At 43.7% G+C, this 25,111-nt stretch overlaps 2 protein-coding genes across 2 annotated transcripts; both read right to left on the reverse strand.

Moving 5' to 3' along the window:
- Positions 1-448: 448 nt before the first annotated feature.
- LOC115171238 (non-receptor tyrosine-protein kinase TYK2) lies at positions 449-15,845 on the reverse strand. Its single transcript, XM_029727859.1, has 24 exons — positions 15,564-15,845; positions 14,725-14,933; positions 11,361-11,484; positions 10,619-10,751; positions 10,311-10,474; positions 9,722-10,106; positions 9,409-9,594; positions 8,977-9,134; positions 8,795-8,912; positions 8,483-8,666; positions 8,203-8,321; positions 7,791-7,967; positions 6,070-6,157; positions 5,681-5,808; positions 5,317-5,452; positions 4,789-4,940; positions 4,515-4,665; positions 4,290-4,381; positions 3,942-4,134; positions 3,593-3,711; positions 1,827-1,999; positions 1,604-1,721; positions 1,329-1,439; positions 449-1,236 (listed from the first exon to the last, which is right to left on the reverse strand). Exons 2-24 carry the CDS (start codon positions 14,909-14,911, stop codon positions 1,096-1,098), a joined length of 3,537 nt encoding a protein of 1,178 aa, XP_029583719.1. The 5' UTR covers positions 14,912-14,933; positions 15,564-15,845; the 3' UTR covers positions 449-1,095.
- A 5,815-nt stretch (positions 15,846-21,660) lies between these two features.
- LOC115171239 (hsp90 co-chaperone Cdc37) lies at positions 21,661-25,073 on the reverse strand. The gene is made up of 8 exons (XM_029727860.1): positions 24,730-25,073; positions 24,053-24,334; positions 23,822-23,927; positions 23,624-23,739; positions 23,108-23,230; positions 22,838-23,020; positions 22,651-22,722; positions 21,661-22,470 (listed from the first exon to the last, which is right to left on the reverse strand). Exons 1-8 carry the CDS (start codon positions 24,838-24,840, stop codon positions 22,330-22,332), a joined length of 1,134 nt encoding a protein of 377 aa, XP_029583720.1. The 5' UTR covers positions 24,841-25,073; the 3' UTR covers positions 21,661-22,329.
- Between the last annotated feature and the right edge of the window lie 38 nt (positions 25,074-25,111).

Raw genomic sequence — 25,111 nt, forward strand, 5'->3', positions numbered from 1 at the left:
GCTGGAGCTTGACTGTCATGAATCAGAACCAGTGATGCCCACTGCTAGTTCAACTAACCCACATGATCCAGTACATCGAATTGAATTACCGGTATGAAAATATGGAGAAAATCACTATATCATTTCTGATTCAATAGAAGTTGAGGTATTTTCATTACATTCAGCTGTGTATGTCCATGATTGACAGAGGAACATTTATTTTATTTTGGAAAAGCTCAACTAATTGGGAAAATATTTAGGCATAAAATCAAATTAGCTTTCGCCTCTAGGCACACTGGACCTTAGTATGTTTATCATACCACATCTGAGTAGGCAGTTTGCTCAAGTTGACAAACACAAGAGGACTTCCCTTTGCTTTGCACTTAACACCCTTTTTTTGAATAAATACACAATTGGTAATTTACATTCGGTGAAAGTGTTACAAATGATGAACTAACAATTCACAACCTGCATTTTTTGGACTTCGGTCAAATTTATTAAACACAGTCATGGGATACAAATGCTTAATTTTCAACATTCGCCCACTCAAACATTTAATACATACAAACATAAGGAAAAACATGATACAATAAAAACAGTAAATGTTTAATATTTACATCAATACAGAAATTAAGAGAAACAGTTGGTAATATACATGCCTTAATTGAAGTGTTATATTAATCATTATGAGTGACAAATCATGTGGAACGACAGCTCCTCTCCTCTTCTGGATAGTAAATATTTCATATGAATGGGATCCTCCAACTCCGGCTAAAATGTAGAACCTAATTGGATCAGTCATGGAACATGGACCCGGTTCTCCTCCGGAGACAGCACTATAGCTGCCATTCAGGGAATTTCACACCTAAAAAAATGTGATCTGTCTCATCAAAATAAAACAAGCGCCATCACTAAGGGCTCATCTATATGAATGAATAGATGGGAATTACTAAAAACCTGAGTTCCTATTTATTAACACAAAGAGCAGTCTACTCCTTCAGACAGACAGAGGGCACTGTGGTGCAGGGTGTGGTGTACACTCTAGAGTAGACTTATGTAGCAAAGTGCTGAAGTATACAGGAGTAAGGCCAGCCGGCCTGTGAAAAAGTAAGGATCTCATTGGCTAATTTGGGCCAAACGCATATTGGGTTGCCGTTCGTATGTCTTGCGAATCGCTCCGATGGACTCAATGAGGGATTTGAAAGATGGCCTTCTCGCGGGGTCAAAGTCCCAACAATGCTGCATCAACATGTGGACCTGTTGAAAACAAGACAGGTTTGTTTCCCTAGGTGCATCTGGCTTACAGAAATAATGAAGACTGTGTGAGAGTGTTTAGCTGTATGCTTTACCTCGCTAGGACAGTCTCGGGGGCAGGGCAACCTATTGTGTTTCTCCAGCAGCTTGATCAGCACCATCACTGTCATCTGACCGTGCACGTTACCCATCATCTGAGTGAACTTCTATAAAAAAACACATACAAAACGCACACGTCACAATTAATACACTCAGCAAACCACACGCTGACTGCATCAGTATTATGTAAAGGGTTGGTGGCCTTGATTAAATGGATCATGCAGATTTAGACTGAGCTAGTTTGAGAGAGACGGAGGGTGTCGTTTCGTACCACTGGAGGGCTCTGACGATGGTCACCGTGGGTCAGGACCTCATAGAGCGTCACGCCAAAGGACCATATGTCTGAAGAGAAGGAAAACTTGCTCTCCTTCAGACACTCAATCGCATACCTGTTAAATAAGTCAAAGACACCTTTTTAATGCACACATCTGAACTCTAAATTAGCAGCCCAGAGCCCAGCAGGGAAGTAATTGCTCAATGGCTCCAGGACTCACCAGTACACAGGACTGTCTCCATCCTCTCGCACACGGTAGTAAACATCTCCCTCTGGGATGTATTTGGTAAGGCCAAAGTCCCCGATCTTCACCAGATGCTCATTCTCCACCAGTACGTTCCGGGCAGCCAAGTCCCGGTGGATGTATCGCTTCGAGTGCAGGTAATCCATCCCCTTAAAAGGAAAAAAAGCAGAAGGAGCAGGAGCAGAGATGAGGGAGACCAAGGTGAAAGAGAAGAGTGGTTAGAGAAGAAAATAGAGTACTTTAATCTATTGTTGTATAAAACAATATTCCAATATTGGATAGCAAATCTTCAACTTGAACCCAAACAGTGTACCAGCTACAGGACAAAACAGAACCCTAGAAGGAATCTAGATTACATATACAGTTGAAGTCGGAAGTTTACATACACTTAGGTTGGAGTCATTAAAACTCGTTTTTTCAACCACTCCACAAATTTCTTGTTAACAAACTATAGTTTTGGCAAGTCGGTTAGGACATCTACTTTGTGCATGACAAGTAATTTTTCCAACAATTGTTTACGGACAGGTTATTTCACTTATACTTCACTGTATCACAATTCCAGTGGGTCAGAAGTTTACATACACTAAGTTGACTGTGCCTTTAAACAGCTTGGAAAATTCCAGAAAATTATGTCATGGCTTTAGAAGCTTCTGATAGGCTAATTGACATCATTTGTGTCAATTGGAGGTGTACCTGTGGATGTATTTTAAGGCCTACCTTCAAACTCAGTGCCTCTTTGCTTGATATCATGAGAAAATCAAAAGAAATCAGCCAAGACCTCAGAAACAAATTGTAGACCTCAACAAGTCTGTTTCATCCTTGTGAGCAATTTCCAAACGCCTGAAGGTACCACGTTCATCCGTACAAACAATAGTACGCAAGTATAAACACCATGGGACCACGTAGCCGTTATACCGCTGAGGAAGGAGACGCGTTCTTTCTCCTAGAGATGAAAGTACTTTGGTGCGAAAACTGAAACTGAATCCCAGAACAACAGCAAAGGACCTTGTGAAGATGCTGGAGGAAACAGGTACAAAAGTATCTATATCCACAGTAAAACGAGTCCTATATCGACATAACCTGAAAGGCCGCTTAGCAAGGAAGAAGCCACTGCTCCAAAACCGCCATAAAAAAGAAACATCTCAAGACATCAGTCAGGAAGTTAAAGCTTGGGTCTTCCAAATGGACAATGACCCCTAGCATACTTCCAAAGTTGTGGCAAAATGGCTTAAGGACAACAAAGACAAGGTATTGGAGTGGCCATCACAAAGCCCTGACCTCAATCCTATAGAAAATGTGTGGGCAGAACTGAAAAAGCATGTGTGAGCAGTCGAGGCCTACAAACCTGACTCAGTGACACCAGCTCTGTCAGAGGAATGGGCCAAAATTCACCCAACTTATTGTGGGAAGCTTGTGGAAGGCTAATCGAAACGTTTGACCCAAGTTAAACAATTAAAAGGCAATGCTACCAAATACTAATTGAGTGTATGTAAACTTCTGACCCACTGGGAATGTGATGAAAGAAATAAAAGCTGAAATAAATCAATCACTCTCTACTATTATTCTGACATTTCACATTCTTAAAATAAATTGGTGATCCTAACTGACATAAGACACGGAATTTTTACAAGGATTAAATGTCAGGAATTGTGAAAAACTGAGTTTAAATGTATTTGGCTATGTATTCCGACTTCAACTGTATCTTTATATTACCAGCCCCCCGTGCAGTGCTCTTGTCTCACCTGGCAGATCTGCTGTGCAAAGAGGAGGCTGTGAGCCACGCCCAGGCGGTGTTTGGCTAGGTACTCTCTGAGGCTGCCCAGCGGTAGGAACTCCATAATCAGCTGCACCGTCTGCCCTCCTGTGGAGACAACAAAAACAGGCATTTACAGCAGTCACTCATACATACAGACGCTACCCTACACATGTATATGTGAACAGATGCTGGAAACCCCCCACACATGAACATGTCATATGTAGGAAGGAGCCAAGCAAGAAACATAATAAACAAGCATCGTATGAAAATGAGACAGTCATATAAAGCAGGTGGATGACAGACAGGTGAGCTTGGCTGGATCACATGCCACTCACCCAGCTCAGAGCAGCAGCCCTTGTACTTGACTATGTTGCTGTGGTAAAGAGACTTGAGGATCTCAATCTCCTTCATCCAGCCTTCATGGAGATGGCTGCCTCCCTCATGCTTCAGGGCCTTCACTGCCACATAGTCCCCTGTCCCGTCGTTGGCTGGGTCATACACATAGAGCATCACCTTCCCAAAGTGACCCTGGAGACAGAGAGAGAGAGCAGAAAGCATTCTCTCAGAGGGAGGCCAGGGAATAATGTTTTACATAATGCTAGTAAATCACAAAGTACAACAGAAGATGAAGAGCACAGAGGGGTTTATAAGAGTCATGTTGTCCTGCGGGGAAATTAACTCACCTCTCCTAAGTCCCGGATCTTTTTCAAGTAGCGTTTGAGGAAAACGTTGGGGTCAGCGTCCGGGAGAGACTCCAGGGGGGATATGTCAGGATCTGATCAGAAACCAGGAGAGCAACATTAAAGCAACACTAATCAATCCCGAAAATGTGGTCAATCTAAATGCTAGAAGAGGAAACGGAGAGAAACAGACTGCTGTGATCCAAAGAGTAAAAGGAGGGGACATACTCTTGATCTGTAGTTCAGTGAGCTCTCGAAGCACAGTGCGGAAGGACGGCCTCTCCCGGGGTTCGTAGGTCAAACACATGCTAATGAAGCTGGCCAGTTCCTGCGACGAGGGCTCGGTGAGGCGACTCCGCGTCTCGTAGAAACGCTCTTTCTGTTGGCAGGAGAGAGGTCAGGGGTCAGCATGAATCACAGGCATGGTAAGAGGATGGCAGATAAATGAGTTATGATTAGAGAGAGGAGAATTGAAGGGCAGTGACGATAGGGCTGTAGGTACCTCAGTGAGCGTGCTGCCACTCATGGGCAAATCTCCATTGTTGCAGATCTCCAGCAATGTGGCTCCAAAGCTCCACTGGTCGGCAGCTCTGCCGAATGGGGCACCGCTTGGCACACACTCCGGGGCGATCCATGGGATTCGCTCGACACGCTCTGTAGGGCATACAGACAGTCTAAGTCAGACCAGGCTATATAATACCACTACATTCAGTAGGTTCATGAATCATATGGTCTCACAGCACAAACTAAATAACCTCTAAAGCCTTCCTGCTAAGTGTCAATATAATGACAAGTACAAGACAACCAGGAAGTGGGCCTCACAGCAACCAGGAAGTGGTTTGCACAGGGCTTCCTGTGACTCAATCTGACCTAAAAGAATGAAGACCAAACAAAATCACCAGAGACGGAAATTGAGGATTGACAAAATAACTCACTGTGGAGAGATTCTATTTCTCATGTAGTGAGTGTTGCCCAACATGGAAGTGGTCTGGTAGGAAATAACTGTTTTATTGGTCAAGTAGGAACTAACCTTCTCTGGACAGCACGTTGAGGGCGATGCCTGGATCGCTCAGTTTGACGAAGGGAAAGGTGCCCTCCTCCAGACCACGGCGAGCCACCAGAATGTTTTTGCCACAGACGTTACCATGTACCAGTTGTTTAGTCTCCTGCAGTAACCAGGTGGTAGAGGTAACAACATAAAGTACATTCAGGACACTCAATAGTGGGAGATGAGGGTTGGCAATTCATTAACTATGGACACAAGGGTTTATAGTTTGAAACGGAGGGGCAATCACAGAAGACAGGAGATCAACATCCTAAAAGATCATTGTTTCATACAATGAGTGAGGAGTAATCTTAGTTTGTTGTGATGTGAGAGTATCAGGCTGACTTACAAGGTAGCTCAGGGCACTGGCCAGCTGTTTGGCTACAGTAAATTTCCACTGAGGAGTGACCAGCGCCCTTTCCCTTCGCAGGAACACATCCAGAGGCCCAAACTCCACAAACTCCTCCACCATGATGTCTGCAGACAGGTCAAAGACAAGGATTATTATCAAGGATCACACCACCTACTTTTAGAGATGAGCGAGACTTCAATGTATTGATTCTAATTGAAGGGCTATGGTTTGGCTGAGAGTCAGGCTTGTGATACACCAGTCCTGTTGCCTAGTAATTCAAACAACCAATACAATTAACCTTCTGAGAGGGAAGTGTCCGTGCTGAAGAAGGAAGTCGCACAGCTGAATGAGGAAGTGTGAGGTTGAGTAGTGCCATGGTGACTTACTCTCAGGTCCTTTGACAGACACTCCGTGTACAAAGACCAGGTGACTGTGAGATACTTGGCTCATCAGACTGGCTGTTTCAAAGAACGCCTACGAGAGGACAGGAAAGGGGAAGGATTATCATGACATTGTAAACAAAGGTTCACATTCAACAGAGTTGAACTGGTGAAAACGGTAGTTTAGAACCAACAAGGTACTTAAGAAACCGTTGTGTGATTGCGGCAAACTGGGTTGGAACCTGGGATGGTGTTATCACACAGAGCTAAAGTCCAGGCATTATCACACAGAGCTAAAGTCCAGGCATTATCACACAGAGCTAAAGTCCAGGCATTATCACACAGAGCTAAAGTCCAGGCATTATCGCACAGAGCTAAAGTCCAGGCATTATCGCACAGAGCTAAAGTCCAGGCATTATCGCACAGAGCTAAAGTCCAGGCATTATCACACAGAGCTAAAGTCCAGGCATTATCGCACAGAGCTAAAGTCCAGGCATTATCGCACAGAGCTAAAGTCCAGGCATTATCACACAGAGCTAAAGTCCAGGCATTATCGCACAGAGCTAAAGTCCAGGCATTATCGCACAGAGCTAAAGTCCAGGCATTATCACACAGAGCTAAAGTCCAGGCATTATCGCACAGAGCTAAAGTCCAGGCATTATCGCACAGAGCTAAAGTCCAGGCATTATCGCACAGAGCTAAAGTCCAGGCATTATCGCACAGAGCTAAAGTCCAGGCATTATCGCACAGAGCTAAAGTCCAGGCATTATCGCACAGAGCTAAAGTCCAGGCATTATCACACAGAGCTAAAGTCCAGGCATTATCACACAGAGCTAAAGTCCAGGCATTATCGCACAGAGCTAAAGTCCAGGCATTATCGCACAGAGCTAAAGTCCAGGCATTATCACACAGAGCTAAAGTCCAGGCATTATCACACAGAGCTAAAGTCCAGGCATTATCACACAGAGCTAAAGTCCAGGCATTATCACACAGAGCTAAAGTCCAGGCATTATCACACAGAGCTAAAGTCCAGGCATTATCACACAGAGCTAAAGTCCAGGCATTATCGCACAGAGCTAAAGTCCAGGCATTATCACACAGAGCTAAAGTCCAGGCATTATCACACAGAGCTAAAGTCCAGGCATTATCGCACAGAGCTAAAGTCCAGGCATTATCACACAGAGCTAAAGTCCAGGCATTATCGCACAGAGCTAAAGTCCAGGCATTATCACACAGAGCTAAAGTCCAGGCATTATCGCACAGAGCTAAAGTCCAGGCATTATCGCACAGAGCTAAAGTCCAGGCATTATCGCACAGAGCTAAAGTCCAGGCATTATCGCACAGAGCTAAAGTCCAGGCATTATCTCACAGAGCTAAAGTCCAGGCATTATCACACAGAGCTAAAGTCCAGGCATTATCACACAGAGCTAAAGTCCAGGCATTATCACACAGAGCTAAAGTCCAGGCATTATCACACAGAGCTAAAGTCCAGGCATTATCACACAGAGCTAAAGTCCAGGCATTATCACACAGAGCTAAAGTCCAGGCATTATCACACAGAGCTAAAGTCCAGGCATTATCACACAGAGCTAAAGTCCAGGCATTATCACACAGAGCTAAAGTCCAGGCATTATCACACAGAGCTAAAGTCTTCAGGTCTCAGGTAAGGTTACTCATCACGCAATCAATTCTTGTAAGAGGATAATGATAGATTAATGGTAACTCACTAATGCTATGTCCTTGTGGCTTTGGTCCAAGATCTTAAGAACCACTCGGATCTTTTTGCGATCAGTAAGATTGTTGTTCCACTTGTCCTCCTCATCCTCATCCTCCTCTGCTCCGCCCCACACCAACAGACGGCCCGAGTAGATGTTGGTCCTGGTCCCACGGCCCAGATGCTGCTCCTGAGCACAGGGACAAACAGACATTTTAGAAGTACTGGGTACAAACCGGACAAGGATAGAGAAGAGCATCAGTGTTCAGTATGGAAAAATGTATTGGAATTTAGTGAAACTGGGAGGTACTGTTGCAAAGTGTTTCGCTATGGTGTGCCCTACTGAATATAACCCGGGTGAAACATACACAAAGGAGGGCGCTGACAGAGAGATGTATAGAAGAGAATAATCCCCCCTCTCTCACCTGTGTGATCTCCTTGTCTTTGATCTGATGGAACTTCAGCTGAGTCAGACAGAGGGCCACAGAGTCTGGCTGAACACACTGGTCCACACCCTGCCTCATCACCAAGAGGTTGGACAGTTCTGCAGCACGCAAACACCCATTTAAATACAATATAGGAAAACATGGACACACAACACTTCCTTACAGAATAACATCTCTGTACATATATTGAGCTGTTGTATGTTAGGGGCAGAACAACACCAATGCACATCTATAAAAAACACATCACACACAAACTAACCTGCAGGTCGGGGTAGGCAGCATTTCTTCACAGTGAAATTGTCCGTGCCAGACTTGAGCACAAATGCCTTGAGGCTGTCGGTGAGCTCCTTCACACTGGAGAACTCCCGGTCCCAGCCTTCCAGAGCAAACACTGAACCACTATGCAGGATCCTGAACTGCTTGTGGATTGCAGCTTGTCCATTCTATAGGAAGCCAGCAAAGACACACACATGCATCCAAATATATAACTTCTAATGACATTGTATTGCTTTTTATATTTTTTGACAACATTTTCCATGTTCCTCGTCCGTTGGTGTGGAGGCCCTTTTACCTGACTCTTGTTTAGAACAGCTAATATGATGCGGTGGTAGTCGAGGACGCTCCAGCGCACAAGAAAGGCTCCCTCTTCAACTGCTTCCTTCCTCAGTCTCTGCAGCACAAAGTCATCACTGAAAAAGACAGTCAGAATTGTAGTGGGAGCCAGGGAAGTGTGTGTGTGTGTGTGTTACTCACTTCATTGGTCCATGGAGGCCATTGGTGGCACTGAGCACTACTCTGGGTGGAGCCACCTCGTGACACAGGTAGTGGTGTGCGTCTGCAGTAAGCCGGAAGTACCCATCCAGCAGGGAGACGAAAGACAGAGCCTCAAGGCTGGAATTCATTTGAACCTCCTACACACACACATATAAACATATCATCCTCAGAAAACACCACCTACACACATTTCGCGGTCAGATACACCGCTTCCATACAGACATACATCATATAGTAAGATGCAACTTCACACACACAAACCTAACTTGAGATCCGCACACTTGACTTAGGTTTTCGCAAATCATGCACTGTTGTCAATGGGGGATTTGCACAAAACACAGAGCTACGTGTGTGTATGTCAAGATAAGTTTGGGGCCCAACAGAAAGCAGTTGAGAGGCAGGTGCTCGAACCATAGAGAAGTTGTCCTGTTTAATGATGCTGACGTTGGCTCCAGTGATGGTGATGTGGGAGATTTCAGGGAAGTCGCAGAAAGATGTCCATGTGTCAGATGATGTGGGTTCTTGCTGGAGGGGCGATTGCTTCACACTTTTCCGATTCCCTAAGTAATCGTTCCCAAAGTAATTGTTGGCCTGAGGCTAGAATGGATAGACACAACTTACAGAGCATCCCACAGAAGGCATACTACGAGAAACACACAAAGGCAACTCACAGTTCTCACTAGCAGTCAAAGAGCCTGATAAACATCCAATGGGACAGACATACCTTCTGCACTGTCATCTTCCTCCACTGAATCCCCTTGGTACCAGACACCATGACCTCATGCATGACCTGAGGGCCAACGTTCTCAGGGTCAGAGGCCCCATGGGCGCGGCTGGTGTTGAGGTAGGAGCCGCTCCCGTCGCCCCCGTCCTTCCTCAGCTCCAGGTGGGCCGCGAGGAAGGTCTCTGTACCGAAGCGGGGGGCTAGGTGCTCCAGAGTAGACAGGTATTTATACATGACCTCCTGGGAGCCCAGGCGTCCTACGTCCACAGTGTGCTCCTGGAAGGTCCTCACAAAGTCAGCAAACACACGCCGGATACGGATCTTGGTCAGGAAGTTGTCCCTCGCTATGAGTTTGGCGAAGGATCTCGGAATGCAGCGCAGGAAGCTACAGTATGGTAAGGGGAATATGGAAGTAAATCAAAACATTAAGGCTGCGTTTGTAATGGCACTAGTTTCCCAATATAGTGCACTAGTTTTGATAGTGAATAAGGTGCCATTTTCAACACAGCCTCAGACTATAGCAATGTCTGAAACCTTGTCAAAGCCCTTCCTGAAGCAATGCACCCATCCCCTCTAACTCATGGCTTACCTGACAGACTTTGCCACTTCCTGTAGCGTGCAGCCTGAGCGCAGGGCCTGGTGAGAGAGGTGCAGCACAGCCATCCCCAGACTCTCATTCTTAAAGCGACTCAACTCTTCCTTTCCTTGAGCATCCTCCATCGGCGTGACATCATTCACAAAATCAAACTTTGCCTAAGCGAAACAAAAGGGAAATGACTTATTTCACAATATGAAAATGTCCGTGTGACACAGGACTATTATGTTTATGCACACTTCCACAGGAATATATGAATACAAACACATTTTGGATAAAACACGCCTCATTCTGAAACTCACCTGGCAGAAGAGGTATTCCAGGGAGGTAATGTCTAGTAGAGGTGAGCCCCCGTGCTCTGTCCCTGACCGTGGGGCATATCGCACCACTGACGGCTCCTTCTCACTCAACCCATGCCAATTCCGAAAGTAAAACCTGGGAACAGAAAGAGAAAATTCCCGATATAAATATGCCTGTACGTAAAAGCATACAGTGCATCGTCTCCCCATACAGACCAATACTAACTCTCTCTCTCTCACACACACACACACACACACACACACACACACACACACACACACACACACACACACACACACACACACACACACACACACACACTATAAAAACAGTTGGCTGGGATGCCCTCTCCCGCTAGCACAATTATGCTGACTGGGATTTGGGTTCTGACCCTCCACAGAATGTCCGCTCAGAACAACGCTGATGCTTCTCTGGGTTCTGACCCTCCACAGGATGTCCGCTCAGAACAACGCTGATGCTTCTCTGGGTTCTGACCCTCCACAGGATGTCCGTTCAGAACAACGCTGATACTTCTCTGGGTTCTGACCCTCCACAGGATGTCCGTTCAGAACAACGCTGATGCTTCTCTGGGTTCTGATCCTCCACAGGATGTCCGGGATAACTAAGGTCGGCTGAACAGCCAAACTAACGGGACTCAAGGGAAACTGAAGGGAGTGTGAGGGAAATGTTGGTAGAGAGGAGGGGACGGATGGCCTTTTTGTAAACACACACACACTAACTAACCTCATGCGATAATGGAGTGTCAGTCTTGTCTGCTCTTCTGAGTTGAAGAAATGGTTGGGACTATACCAACAGTGGGATTCAGGGTCATACAGGGAAAACAGGACATGGCACAGTGGAGTTATACCTAGGGGGACAGATATATAGGTTACGCACACCTTGGATTCACCCTTTCAATGACATACAGTAGATTCAGAAATAATTCAGACCCCTTCACTTTTTCCACATTTTGTTACGGTGCAGACTTATTCTAAAGTGGATCAAATTTTTAAAAAATGTCCTCATCAATCTACACACAAAACCCCATAATGACAAAGTGAAAATAGGTTTTTAGACATTTTTGCAAATGTGATGTAAAACAAATGAAAAAAAAAAACGTATTTACATAAGTATTCAGATCCTTTGCTATGAGACTCGAAATTGAGCTCAGGTGCATCCTGTTTCCATTGTTCATCTTTGAGAAGTTTTATACAACTTGATTGGAGTCCACCTGTGGTAAATTCAACTGATTGGACATGATTTGGAAAGGCACACACCTGTCTATATAAGGTCCCACAGTTGACAATGAATGTCAGAGCAAAAACCAAGCCGTGAGGTCGAAGGAATTGTACATAGACAGGCTTGTGTCGGGGCACAGATCTGGGGAAGGGTACCAAAACATTTCTGCAGCATTGAAGGTCCCAAAGAACACAGTGGCCTCCATCATTCTTAAATTGAAGAAGTTTGGAACCACCAAGACTCTTCCTAGAGCTGGCCACCCAGCCAAACTGAGCAATCGGGGAAGTAGGGCCTTGGTCAGGGAGGTCACCAAGAACCCTATGGTCACTTTGACAGAGCTCCAGAGTTCCTCTGTGGAGATAGGAGAACCTTCTAGAAGGTCAACCATCTCTGCAGCACTCCACCAATTAGGCCTTGCTGGTAGAGTGGCCAGATGGAAGCCACTAAGTAAAAGGCACATGACAACCCACTTGGAGTTTGCCAAAAGGCATCTAAATGACTCTCAGACCATGAGAAACAAGATTCTCTGGTCAGATGAAACCAAGATTGAACTCTTTGGCCTGAATGCCAAGCGTCACGTCTGGAGGAAACCAGGCACCGCTCATTAACTGGCAAATAACATCCCTACAGTTAATCATGGTGGTGGCAGCATCATGCGGTGGGGATGTTTTTCAGCTGCAGGGACTGGGAGACTAGTCAGGATCGAGGGAAAGATGAACAGAGCAAAGTACATCGTTGATGAAAACCTGCTCCAGAGCACTCAGGACCTCAGACTGGGGCGAAGGTTCACCTTCCAACAGGGCAACGACTCGAAGCACACAGTCAAGACAACGCAGGAGTGGCTTCGGGACAAGTCTCTGAATGTCCCAATCGAACATCTCTGGAGAGACCTGAAAATAGCTGTTCAGCGACGCTCCCCATCCAACCTGACAGAGCTTGAGAGGATCTGCAGAGAAGAATGGGAGAAACTCCCCAGATACTGGTGTGTAAAGCATGTAGCGTCATACCCAAGAAGACCCAAGGCTGTAATCGCTGCCAAAGGTACTTCAACAAAGTACTGAGTAAAGGGTCTGAATACTTATATAAATATTTCAATTTTAATACATTTGCAAGCATTTCTAAAAACCTGTTTTTGCTTATTCATTATGGGGTAATGTGTGTAGATTGATGAGGAAAATAAACTATTTAACTTCTTTGGGATAGGGGGCAGTATTTTCACGGCCAGATAAAAAACGTACCCGATTTAATCTGGTTACTACTCCTGCCCAGAAACTAGAATATGCATATAATTAGTAGATTTGGATAGAAAACACTCTAAAGTTTCTAAAACTGTTTGAATGGTGTCTGAGTATAACAGAACTCATATGGCAGGCCAAAACCTGATAAGATTCCATGCAGGAAGTGCCCTGTCTGACAATTTGTTCTCCTTCTGTGGCATCTCTATTGAAATTACAGCATCTGTGCTGTAACGTGACACTTTCTAAGGCTTCCATTGGCTCTCTAAAGCCGCCAGAAAGTGGAATGGGGTGTCTGCTGTCTCTGGGCAAAGTATAAGAGCAGAGTTTGTAAGTGGTCAGCCTGGGGACAGTGAGACTGGAGATGCGGTCACGAGAACTCACCATGTTTTTCTTTCTCTCTTTGAATGAATACAACGTTGCCTGGTTGGAATATTATCGCTATTTTACGAGAAATAAAACATAAAAATTGATTTTAAACAGCGTTTGACATGCTTCTAAGTACGGTAATGGAATATTTTGAATTTTTTTGTCACGAAATGCGCTCACGCGTTACCCTTCGGATAGTGACCTGAACGCACGAACAAAACGGAGGTATTTGGATATAACTATGGATTATTTGGAACCAAAACAACATTTGTTGTTGAAGTAGAAGCCCTGGGAGTGCATTCTGACGAAGAACAGCAAAGGTAATCCAATTTTTCGAATAGTAATTCTCAGTTTAGGTGACCCCGAAGTTGGCGGATGTCAAAATAGCTAGCCTGTGATGGCCGAGCTATGTACTCAGAATATTGCAAAATGTGCTTTCGCCAAAAAGCTATTTTAAATTCGGACATAGCGATTGCATATAGGAGTTCTGTATCTATAATTCTTAAAATAATTGTTATGTATTTTGTCAACGTTTATCATGAGTAATTTAGTAAATGCTAGTTCTGAACATCACATGCTAATGTAAAAAGCTGTTTTTTGATATAAATATGAACTTGATTGAACAAAACATGCATGTATTGTATAACATAATGTCCTAGGAGTGTCATCTGATGAAGATCATCAAAGGTTAGTGCTGCATTTAGCTGTGGTTTGGGTTTATGTGACATATATGCTTGCTTGGAAAATGGCTGTGTGATTATTTGTGTCCATGTACTCTCCTAAAATAATCTAATGTTTTGCTTTCGCTGTAAAGCCTTTTTGAAATCGGACAAAGTGGTTAGATTAACGAGAGTCTTGTCTTTAAAATGGTGTAAAATAGTTAATTGTTTGAGAAAATTGAGTTGTGGTATTTTAGTTGGTTTTGTATTTCGCGCCGTGCGATGCCATTGGCTGTTCGCTAGGGGTTCCGCAGGCGGCTAGCAGAACGTCTGTCCTCAACAGGTTAATACATTTTAGAATAAGGCTGTAACATAACAAAATGTGGAAATTGTGAAGGGGTCTGAATACTTTCCTGAATGCCCTGTAAAACCCAGATTCCTGTGGTCATCAACCCAAACACACCCTTACGTAGCAGGCTGCCAATGTCCTCAAACATGAGGTAACAGAACACCACACAGTTAACCGGAGAGTCCTAAACTCTTTCTCAATACTCACACAAAATATTGTTTCTGTTTCATGAAAAAAAAAATGGCACTTGTTCTTACCCACAGTCTGTGCTGCAGAGATGGAAAGCTCCTCAGCTGTCACTTTACCCTCTGTGTGGGTCAGATAGCGCTCCCCTCCCTTGGTCCAAAACAGATAGACATGGACGCCTGGTCCCTGAGGAGGCTCACACTGGCCTGTGGATGACCCTGTCCTGGTACTCTTGAAGCGGCCACTTCGAGACATCATGGACCAGGCTGGGTCACAACACCTGTCCCAGGTAGGAAGTAAGAGAAAAGTATTTCACTGTAATCCAGCACTTACCACAAGCAGTAATTCAATAGTGTCTTACGATGCAGAATCACTAATTGAAAAGGAAATTAGATAACAATTAAGGACATGGGTTTTATACATGGGTTTTGTTATTATCAACAACAAAAATTATACTCAAATACAATGTAAGCCTTATTGTAGCAAGTAAGCACATCTGGATCAAATAGATTTGTTACCATGTAATTGATCGGCATTATTACCATGTTCTGAACACTCGCGATATGATCCAATATTTTCTGGTAAGGCCTTCCGGGTATTGCACATGAACATCAGTAATGACGCAAATTTAACGATAACATGGCATGAAAATCAAGATAAATTATATCTAATGTTTCCACATTTTAAAAATCGATTCTCACCAATACATGAATCACTTCGTCATCGAACTGATTGCTCACGGATATGGTGGCATATAGCCTACTGTGTACTGTAAACAATTGTAAACCAGAGGCATAAAGCCCACTTCCTATAATACTGATGATACAGTATGCTTTATCCGCCAATGCTGGAATAAACCTGGGTATTTGTAAATTGTACTGCACATTTTGTCAAACTACAGATTTCTTACCATTTAGTTGCGTCCCTAAAACGTATAGTTAGAAAACCCAATGCAGGTAAAACCGAAGTCCACTCTTCGTATGATTTCCTAAAGCGTGTTTCCCCTACTCCTACGCCCTACTCCTACGCATGCCCGTGAAGCGCATAGATAGAGAAGTCAGCTACAAGATGAAAACACCGAAAGCCACTTCTGGCCACTCCCCTTGAACCAGCTGTACCACAGTAGACTTGTGGGATAGATCAAATCGTATTTATCACATTCGCCGAATACAACAGTTGTAGACTTTTTCGTCAAATGCTTACTTACAAGCCCTTAACTAACATTGCAATTCAAGAAATACACTACCATTCAAAAGTTTGAGGTCACTTAGAAATGTCCTTGTTTTCCAAGAAAACATACATGAAATGAGTTGCAAAATGAATAGGAAATATAGTCAAGAGGTTGACAAAGTTATAAATAATTATTGTTATTTGAAATAATAATTGTGTCCTTCAAATTTTGCTTTCATCAAAGAATCCTCCATTTGCAGCAATTACAGCCTTGCAGACCTTTGGCATTCTAGTTGTCAATTTGTTGAGATAATCTGAAGAGATTTCACCCCATACTTCCTGAAGCACCTCTCACAAATTGGATTGGCTTGGTGGTAGCGACGGGCATTTCCGGCTCTTTTCAGTGAGCCGGCTCGTTCGGCTCAGCTCACCAAAAAGAGCCGGCTCTTTTGGCTCCCAAACGGCTCTTTAAAAAAAACATGTTTTGAATTTTTTCAAGTCAAACAGTTTGCGATAGTTTGACTATGATTGGTGTTAAAACAATTCGAATTTAATTATTAAAGGAAATCATACTCTACCTTAACCACAATGTATTTAAAAATGCATGGTTTGTTATGAAAAAGAATGCTATTAAACATTTGCATTTAAAGTATACATTTTTAATGTAGAATTAAAGTGCATATAAATCTAACCATTCAAAAAGAATACAATCTGAACAGCATAATATAACATTGCACCATATCAAAGAAAAATAAATAACAATTTGCAAAACTGCAGCATCCCACAAATTGAAATAAATGTAAAAAAGGATGCTATTACACATGTGCATTTAAAGTATAACTTTTTAATGTATATAAACGAAGTGTATATAAATGTAACAATTCAAAACGAATAGAATCTGAACAACATAATAATAGAATATTGCACCATATCAAAGAAAAATAAATAATGTGCAAAACTGCAGCATCCCACTTAAAACATTAAACTGGTCCCTCTTTTCTCTCTCTCCTTTATTGCCATGTTATAACCAGCAGCACACAGCAATGCTGACCATATTTTGCTTTGATGAGAGATATGCATTCAGAAATGCAAGCTGCCTCACCTTCGAGGGGCTGATGCGGTTTCTTCGCTCAGTAATTATTTGTCCCGTTTTCGAGAAGACCCTCTCAGAGGGAACGGATGTGGCCACTATGCAGAGTCTCGCTGTCATGACTTTAGTAAGCTGTGGGAAGACAAAGGCCTTGTACTTCCACCAGCTCAGAGGATCTGCAGAACTTCGGAGGAGGGGCTCCTCCAAATAGGATCGGACCTCCATTATGGCATCTGCTGAGGGATTCCTTCATGCTGCATCCCCAGTTGATCTCTCATCAAACAGCATCCAGCAGACGTTTGTGGCGCTACTGCTGGTGCTTCTGCTCCATCTGATCCCTCTTCTTCCTGTTGCCCTGGTGCCTGAGCCAGCTGACTGCTGGGGCTGTCCCTCCCTGCTGCTGAGGTTATTGTTTGAAGAGCCTCATCAATCGCTCTGGCATCACTGAAGGCTAATTTCTTAAACCTGGGGTCAAGTGCAGCGGTTTCTGATAGCACGTGATTATATTCCATTCTGTGGAACTTTCTGTCCATTGATGAACTTAGGGTGTCCATCAACTCTGTCACATGTCATGTGGTTACATTTGCTTCTCTCTGTCGGCTGGCTGTGATTCGCTGCAGACCCTTACACAGGAGTATAATTTTTGAGGCTGTCACATAGCTGAAAAGAGAACAGTAACTTATTAGTTCAGGTTCATGTTTTGTCTACTGATATTACATTGTCATCTACATATATAATACTGGATCAAATAATGATGTAGTAATAACTGCTTACTGTACCTCTCTCCACAGTGACCTGCTCAAAGGGTTCCAGGACTCTGCACACCTCCTCCACCACCTCCCATTCCTCTTTGGTCAGAGCATCAACAGGTGCATTGACAATGACCAAGGATGATGGCATCCTTTGACTCAAGAAACCGCTTCAGCATATAAAATGCTGAATTCCACCTTGTAGTGCAGTCTTGTTTAGGCCTCAGCTCAGGCATCCCCATCTGGCATTGTGTAGACTTTAGTTTTTCAGTACCTACTGTGCTCCTGTGGAAGTATTCCACAGCTGCTTTCACTTTGTCCACAGTGGGCTTCATCATCTTCAGAGCATCTCTTACAATCAGGTTGATTGTGTGGGAAAGACATGGATGATGGGTCCATTTTAAACATTTTCATGGCTTTGGTTATGTTCGCTGTATTGTTTCTAACACAACAGACCACTTTTCCATCTACTTGCCACTCTCAACAGTTCCTCTGACAAGTTCTCTGAGGTGTGTCTGTCGCTGAACTCAAAGCAGTCCAATGAAGTGACATGTAACCGACATGTAAGAAGTGGTTACCCTTGATGTCCAGCAGTCAGTGGTAAGGCAAACTGCAGTAGCTTTTTGGACTCTTTCCCGCACTGAAGCCTGTGTGCTCTTGTACAGTTGTGGAATAAGTGATTTTGAAAGGGTTTTCTTGCTTGGAATTTTGTACATTGGATTTAGACTATTGTTAGAATTTCTAAAAGCTCTGTCCATGATCGACAATGACTGGAAATCGGTGGCAATCATTTTAGCCAATGCAATATCGATTTGGCCTTGTTTTCTACAGACATATACCTTGGCATAAACTGGTCCATAGAAGACTGCGTTGCTGTGGGTCGCGGAGTAGGTCTACTGGACTGAGTGGATACATCTCCACGTGTGGAGGTGCTGGCTCCACCACTATCACTAGCAGGCCCGCTAGTTTCTTGAAGCTCCGCTACAGCTAGCTTCACAGTTGGGTGCACAGTTTGCATATGCCGGTGTAGGTTGTGCATAGAACCGGCTTTATATGAGATTGTTTTGGCAAATTCTACACTATGCTCTAACATTGTCTACATTATTAAAATGCATCCAAATGCTACTGTGCTTCTGACTCATTTTCCAGCTGTTGTTTTCACAGCTGTCCTTCCTCTCTCTCCTCCTCAGCAGCTGTGTGTGTGTGTGTGTGTGTGTGTGTGTGTGTGTGTGTGTGTAACGGTCGTCGTATTTACATTTAAGTCATTTAGCAGACGCCCTTATCCAGAGCGACTTACAAATTGGTATATAGTGGACCAAGGCGCAGCGGGTTGAGTGCTCATTTTAACTTATATTGAACACTTGACGAATCAAAACAAGAAAACGGACGAACGGTAATGCAGGCTACACACACAGCTATGCAAAAACAACTTCCCTCAAGAGACATGTGAAAACAGGGCTACCTAAGTATGACTCCCAATCAGCAACAACGATGTACAGCTGTTCCTGATTGAGAGCCATACCAGGCCAACACAAAGAAATACACAACATAGACAGAGCATAGAACTAAAATACATAGAACATAACCAAAACCCCCGGAATACTCTAAACAAACACCCCTCTACATAAACACACATCCCAACAAACCCCGAACCACATAAAACAAACACCCCCCAGCCCCGTCCTGACCAATCTACAATAACAAATAACCCCCTTTACTGGTCAGGACGTTACAGTGTGACTGTGAGTGAGTTGGCTCGAGCCTCCCTCACGCATCTTTGGTTCATTGGCTGACACTGCGTGTCTGATTGACAGGAACAACAGGTGAGGCTGTTAGTCTGAGCAGACAGTCAGAACGAATGTGTCTGCGCTTGAGCATTTAGGCCTATATTATTTTATTTATTTTTTCGTTTTTTGAATTAATTCATTCTATTCATTTAAATCTTTTGATTATTCATATCATGATTTTTATAAATAGATTCTTCTGATATGCGAGCCGGCTCTTAGAGCGGCACCCATAACAGCTCAATAGGGTTGAGATCCGGTGACTGTGCTGGCCACTCCTTATAGACAGAATACCAGCTGACTGCTTCTTCCCTAAATAGTTATTGCATAGTTTGGAGCTGTGCTTATGGTCATTGACCTGTTGTAGGAAGAAATTGGCTCCAATTAAGCACCGTCCACAGGGTATGGCTTGGCATTGCAAAATGGAGTGATAGCCTTCCTTCTTCAAGATTCCTTTTACCCAGTACAAATCTCCCACATTAGCACCACCAAAGCACCCCCAGACCATCACATTGCCTCCACCATGCTTGAAAGACAGCGTCAAGCACTCCTCCAGCATCTTTTCATTTTTTCTGCATCTCACAAATGTTCTTCTTTGTGATCCAAACACCTCAAAATTAGATTTGCCTGTCCATAACACCTTTTTCCAATCTTCCTCTGTCCAGTGTCTGTTCTTTTGCCCATCTTAATCTTTTATTTTTATTGGCCAGTCTCAGATATGTCTTTTTCTTTGCAACTCTGCCTAGAAGGCCAACATCCCGGAGTCGCATCTTCACTGTTGACGTTGAGACTGGTGTTTTGTGGGTACTATTTAATGAAGCTGCCAGTTGAGGACTTCTGAAGCGTCTGTTTCTCAAACTAGACACTCAAATGTACTTGTCCTCTTGCTCAGTTGTGCACCAGGGCCTCCCACTCCTCTTTCTATTCTGGTTAGAGACAGTTTGCGCTGTTCTGTGAGGGAGTAGTACACAGCGTTGTACAAGATCTTCAGTTTCTTGGCAATTTCTCGCATGGAATAGTCTTCATTTCTCAGAACAAGAATAGACTGACAAGTTCGAGAAGAAAGTTCTTTGTTTCTGGCCATTTCGAGCCTGTAATTGAACCCACAAATGCTGATGCTCCAGATACTCAACTAGTCTAAAGGACAGTTTTATTGCTTCTTTAAATCAGCACAACAGTTTTCAGCTGTGCTAACATAATTGCAAAATGTTTTTCTAATGATCAATTAGCCTTTTAAAATGATAAACTTGGATTAGCTAACACAACATGCCATTGGAACACTGGAGTGGTGGTTGCTGATAATGGGCCTTGGTACACCTATATAGATATTCCATTAAAAATAAGCCGTTTCCAGCTACAATAGCAATTTACAACATTTAACAATGTCTACACTGTATTTCTGATCAGTTTGATGTTATTTTAATGGACATAAAATGTGATTTTTCCTTCAAAAACAAGGCAATTTCTAAGTGACCCCAAACCTTTGAACGGTAGTGTAGGTCTTATCGTGAAATGCTTACGTACAAGCCCTTAACCAACAGTGCAGTTCAAGAAATAGAGTTAAGAAAATATTTACTAAATAAAATGGTAAAAAGAAAGAATTAACAGAGTAGAATTACATAACAATAACAAGGCTATATACAGGAGGCACCGGTACTGAGTAAATGTGCGGGGGTTACAGGTTAGTTGAGGTAATTTGTACATGTAGGTAGGGGAAAGGGACTATGCATAGATGATAAACAGCGAGTAGCAGCAGTGGGGGATCAATGTAAATAGTCTAGGTGGCCATTTTATTAATTGTTCATTAGTCTTATAGCTTGGGGATAGAAGCTGTTCAGGAGCCTTTTGGACCTAGACTTGGCGCTCCAGTAGCGTCTATGACTTGGATGACAGGAGTCCTTGACAATTTTTTGGGCCTTCCTCTGACAGCGCCTTACGGTCAGATACCGAACTGTTGCCATACGAGGCCGTGAGGCAACCAGTCAGGATGCTCTCGATGGTGCAGCTGTAGAACCTTTTGAGGATCTGGGAACCCATGCCAAACCGTTTGTCTCCTAAGGGGAAAAAGGTGTTGTTGTGCCCTCTTCACGACTGTCTTGGTGTGTTTGGACCATAATAGTTTGTTGCATTTAGTATTATTATGCAATGGAAGACAGGTGAAACGATCTAACAATATTTCTTATAAATCTAAATTCAAGAACACCCTATCCTGACTCATGTAAACCAGTGTCATTTTTAATTGCAAATAATACTCAAAAGTGATTCTCCCATCAACTTAAAAGTTGATGTGGGGTGACACCTGCTGGTCAAATTAAGGAGAAAACAATGAGCAAAAAGGTGGTAAGGGGCCAGTAGACTGGATTCAAAATGTCACATGTTGATATGATCCAATTTCAACCTCAGTTACTAGGCTATCCCACGTTAAATCACTATGTATAATTCTATCACATCAAGAACTGAAATCCTGCCATGCCTATCCCTATACATGTAGAACCAGTAGTGAGACTATTGAATGAAAAAGAGAAACAATGTTCCCCAGCAACTGAAAGCACACAAATACAAGGTAGACAACAGATTGGCTGGCTGACACAGTGTACAGGCACACACACAAACACACACAAAGAGACTATGTACAGGCACACACACGTTTAAGAATACAGCTTTACTAATAAGGCCCAAGCAAGAATTGTTTAAAAAAAAAAAGAAAAGCATTCAGCAAGTGATATGGTGTGATATTGTTGTCCACAAAGAGTGGACATCACCACAGAGGTTACATTGTTCCAAAGCGTTAAGGAGAAATTCACGAAAAAACATTGGGAGAAGCAATAGAAGTGATGACTACACAGATGAAAATATCATCATCATAAAGTCAATTCATGTCAATCATTCTATCTTCTGTTCGCCCATCTCCTTATTCAGCTCTTCATAAGTAGCGTCTTCCTCCTTGTCGTCTCCCTCGTCTGCCCGTGAGTTAGGAACCCAGAGGCCAGAGTCAATGCATCTCTTCATGTGGACCTTAGCCTCCTGACGGGTGGGAACAATGACATTCAGAGCACCAGTTTATAACAACTTCAGGAGGTTTTATGTCACTATTCAGTGTGCCTTTACATTTGTAGTACAATGTATGTTGTCATATGCTTGCCCCGAGCACGTGGAAGACAATATAACAAAAGACACAGGAATGGATTTGGTTTTGTAACCTACCGTTGGGTCCAGCTTAGTGATGACAGTCTGCAACATGGCAATGTCCTTCTCGTCAAAACATTTCTGCATCTCCTACAAAAATGACAAAATAAATGGCTTCGTTAACTTAAAAAACAGAGATGGGGATGATGATTATGAAGGAAGGACGGTGCTAAATGAAGGAGGTGCAGCAGTAGATGTCCTGTACCTCAGGTAAGGACTCATACACCTCGGCAGGATCCAGTCCTCCGGGCCCCAGGCGTTTCTGTCTCTCCTCCTCTTCGTACTCCTTCATGGCCCTCTCGATGCGGATCTTGGCCCTGCCGCGCACCCTCTCCTTAAAGGACTCCAGCTCATCATTGAAGGCATCCTGATACTGCTGATCTGCAGTCTGAGAGGGAAATGTAACTGCTAGTCTATATGCATTGCTGTTGAGTGCAAGTGGGAAATGTATTATCATCTTTACACGCAAACAAACCTTTATCTTGTCGAAGAACTGACGGAAGCAACCGCGGGGATCCACCTTAAGGCTCTTAGCCAGCTCCAGGATGAACTGCATCACTATGGTCTGGTGGGCCACCTGCTCCATCAGCGCTTTCTTCTACAGGAGGAAAACATCAACAGGACACTGACATTAACCCCTGTGTATGCTCATCTGTATCAAGAAAAGGCAACTGCATGTGTACTTCGTACTGAGGCATGTTTGGGCAAATAAAGAGGATCAGACGATCACTTACTAACCTACTTCATAACCTTCTCTACACCAGGATTGTGTTCATTATGCACCAAACGTAAGAAAATGGACAGAAACAGGTAGGGACTACCTGGACTTGTTCAACAAGAAACACTATCGTATTCTGTTTCAAAACATTTTGCTACCCTGTGCCCTACTGATCATGACCCTGATCAGTGTCCTCGGGTGTAATGTATAGTGGATGAAATCCCTGATGGGTTATTAGTGGTGAGGTTTGTCGTATTACGGTTCTGCTCTCACCTCCTCCACCTCCAGGTCAATGCACATGATGACTAGGTAGTTGGCCGTCTCCTCACACACCAGGTGAGGGTGGTCTGATAAGTACTTCTGGCTGTCGTCCCAGCGTTTCATCATACCTGACAACAGAGACAGAGACCATGGCCATGACAACTACCCACAAAGAATGGGGACAACAAAGAATGGGAAAGTGACTCTCACCAAAGTGTTTGATCTCTTTCTCATACTTCTCCACAAAGGTCTTGTGTTTCTGCTCTTTCTGCTCCTCGGTCTCCTCCTTCACATCTGGCTTAACATTCATAACACTCTAGGAGAGTCAGAAGGGGAGAGAGAGAGACAGAGAGAGATCGGAGTGGGGAAAGTCAAGTGGCATCAGCAAATAACCATCACCTGCAGCCAGGGAGCACCAGTGGTTCCACACACTAAACCCACCTTGCTGAAGCCCTCCTTGCAGAGTGTGTCTACGTTCCATGGCATCTTCTTCTCTTCCCGCCGGTGGTCCTCCAGTTTTTTCTCCCAGTCTCGCTCCTCTTTCTTCAGCCTCTTCTCCTCGGCCTGTGCCTTGCTCAGCTCGGCTTTGGCATCGTCCGTGACTGAACTGGACAGATTCTTTGTCTTCTTCTGTGCTTCAGTCAACTTGCGCTTAGATTCAGCTAGCCCCTTCTCCAGGTCCTCACCAGCCTTTATGAACTGGTCCATTCGTTCCACACGCGCCTAGGTGATGGTGGGGAGAGGGGTCAGGACAAAAGGATCTCATCGAGGATAACTACCTACACACAACGCCAAATGTTATGTTTATCTTTCCATTGCGTTAATCTGCGATAAAGGCTGTTTACATAACGCATCTGAAAATCTAGAAAGCTAGCTAACTTACAGAGACTAAGCAGCTATCAAATGCATCATTCTTATTTATTTTAACCTTTAACGAGGCAAGTCAGTTGAGAACAGGGTCTTATTTACAATGACGGCCAAGGAACAGCCTTGTTCAGGGGCAGAACGAGATTTTTACCTTGTCAGCTCGGGGATTCGATCTAGCAACCTTTCAGTTACTGGACCAACACTCTAACCACTAGGCTACCTGCCGCCCCAAACGTTCGACATAACGTTACCTCATGTCTCCATTTGAAAAGGCTGGGTGTATCGATGTTTGGATGAGTGTCATCTTCATCATCTGAAACCTCAATGTGGTCCCACACGCTGTAGTCTATCCTACTTGTCATTCTAGCTACCTAGCTAGCAGGCTAAAACGTTGCTTGCAGCAAGAGCACGTTAAAAGTGAAAATAACAGATGTGAGTCTGATGATACAACGTAACAAGCTAACTTCAAACCTTGTTAGAAATTATATCGTTAGCTAATATATTTACTATTGCTAAAAAACAATAGTGCACAATGTAGCTTTAGCTTGCTATGGAGAAAACCCTAGACGTTTCCGTTTAGACGTTTTCCACGTCTCTACGTAAACTCGTCATTGAAGAACGTCAAGTCAAAGG

The sequence above is a fragment of the Salmo trutta genome, chromosome 32 (assembly GCF_901001165.1).
Source record: "Salmo trutta chromosome 32, fSalTru1.1, whole genome shotgun sequence".
Lineage (NCBI taxonomy): Eukaryota > Metazoa > Chordata > Actinopteri > Salmoniformes > Salmonidae > Salmo > Salmo trutta.

What these genes read in the sequence shown, in the direction of transcription:
- LOC115171238 (XM_029727859.1), bottom strand. Translation starts at nt 14,911, where the DNA reads ATGATGTCTCGAAGTGGCCGCTTCAAGAGTACCAGGACAGGGTCATCC. An exon ending in GGAAGATGACAGTGCAGAAG is followed by an intron (nt 9,595 to 9,721) that starts GTATGTCTGTCC and finishes TATCCATTCTAG; the next exon opens with CCTCAGGCCAACAATTACTT. An exon ending in CCAGTGCCCTGAGCTACCTT is followed by an intron (nt 5,453 to 5,680) that starts GTAAGTCAGCCT and finishes TGGTTACTGCAG; the next exon opens with GAGACTAAACAACTGGTACA.
- LOC115171239 (XM_029727860.1), bottom strand. Translation starts at nt 24,840, where the DNA reads ATGACAAGTAGGATAGACTACAGCGTGTGGGACCACATTGAGGTTTCA. An exon ending in TTGACCTGGAGGTGGAGGAG is followed by an intron (nt 23,231 to 23,623) that starts GTGAGAGCAGAA and finishes TTCCTCCTGTAG; the next exon opens with AAGAAAGCGCTGATGGAGCA. An exon ending in TCACTAAGCTGGACCCAACG is followed by an intron (nt 22,471 to 22,650) that starts GTAGGTTACAAA and finishes CCCACCCGTCAG; the next exon opens with GAGGCTAAGGTCCACATGAA.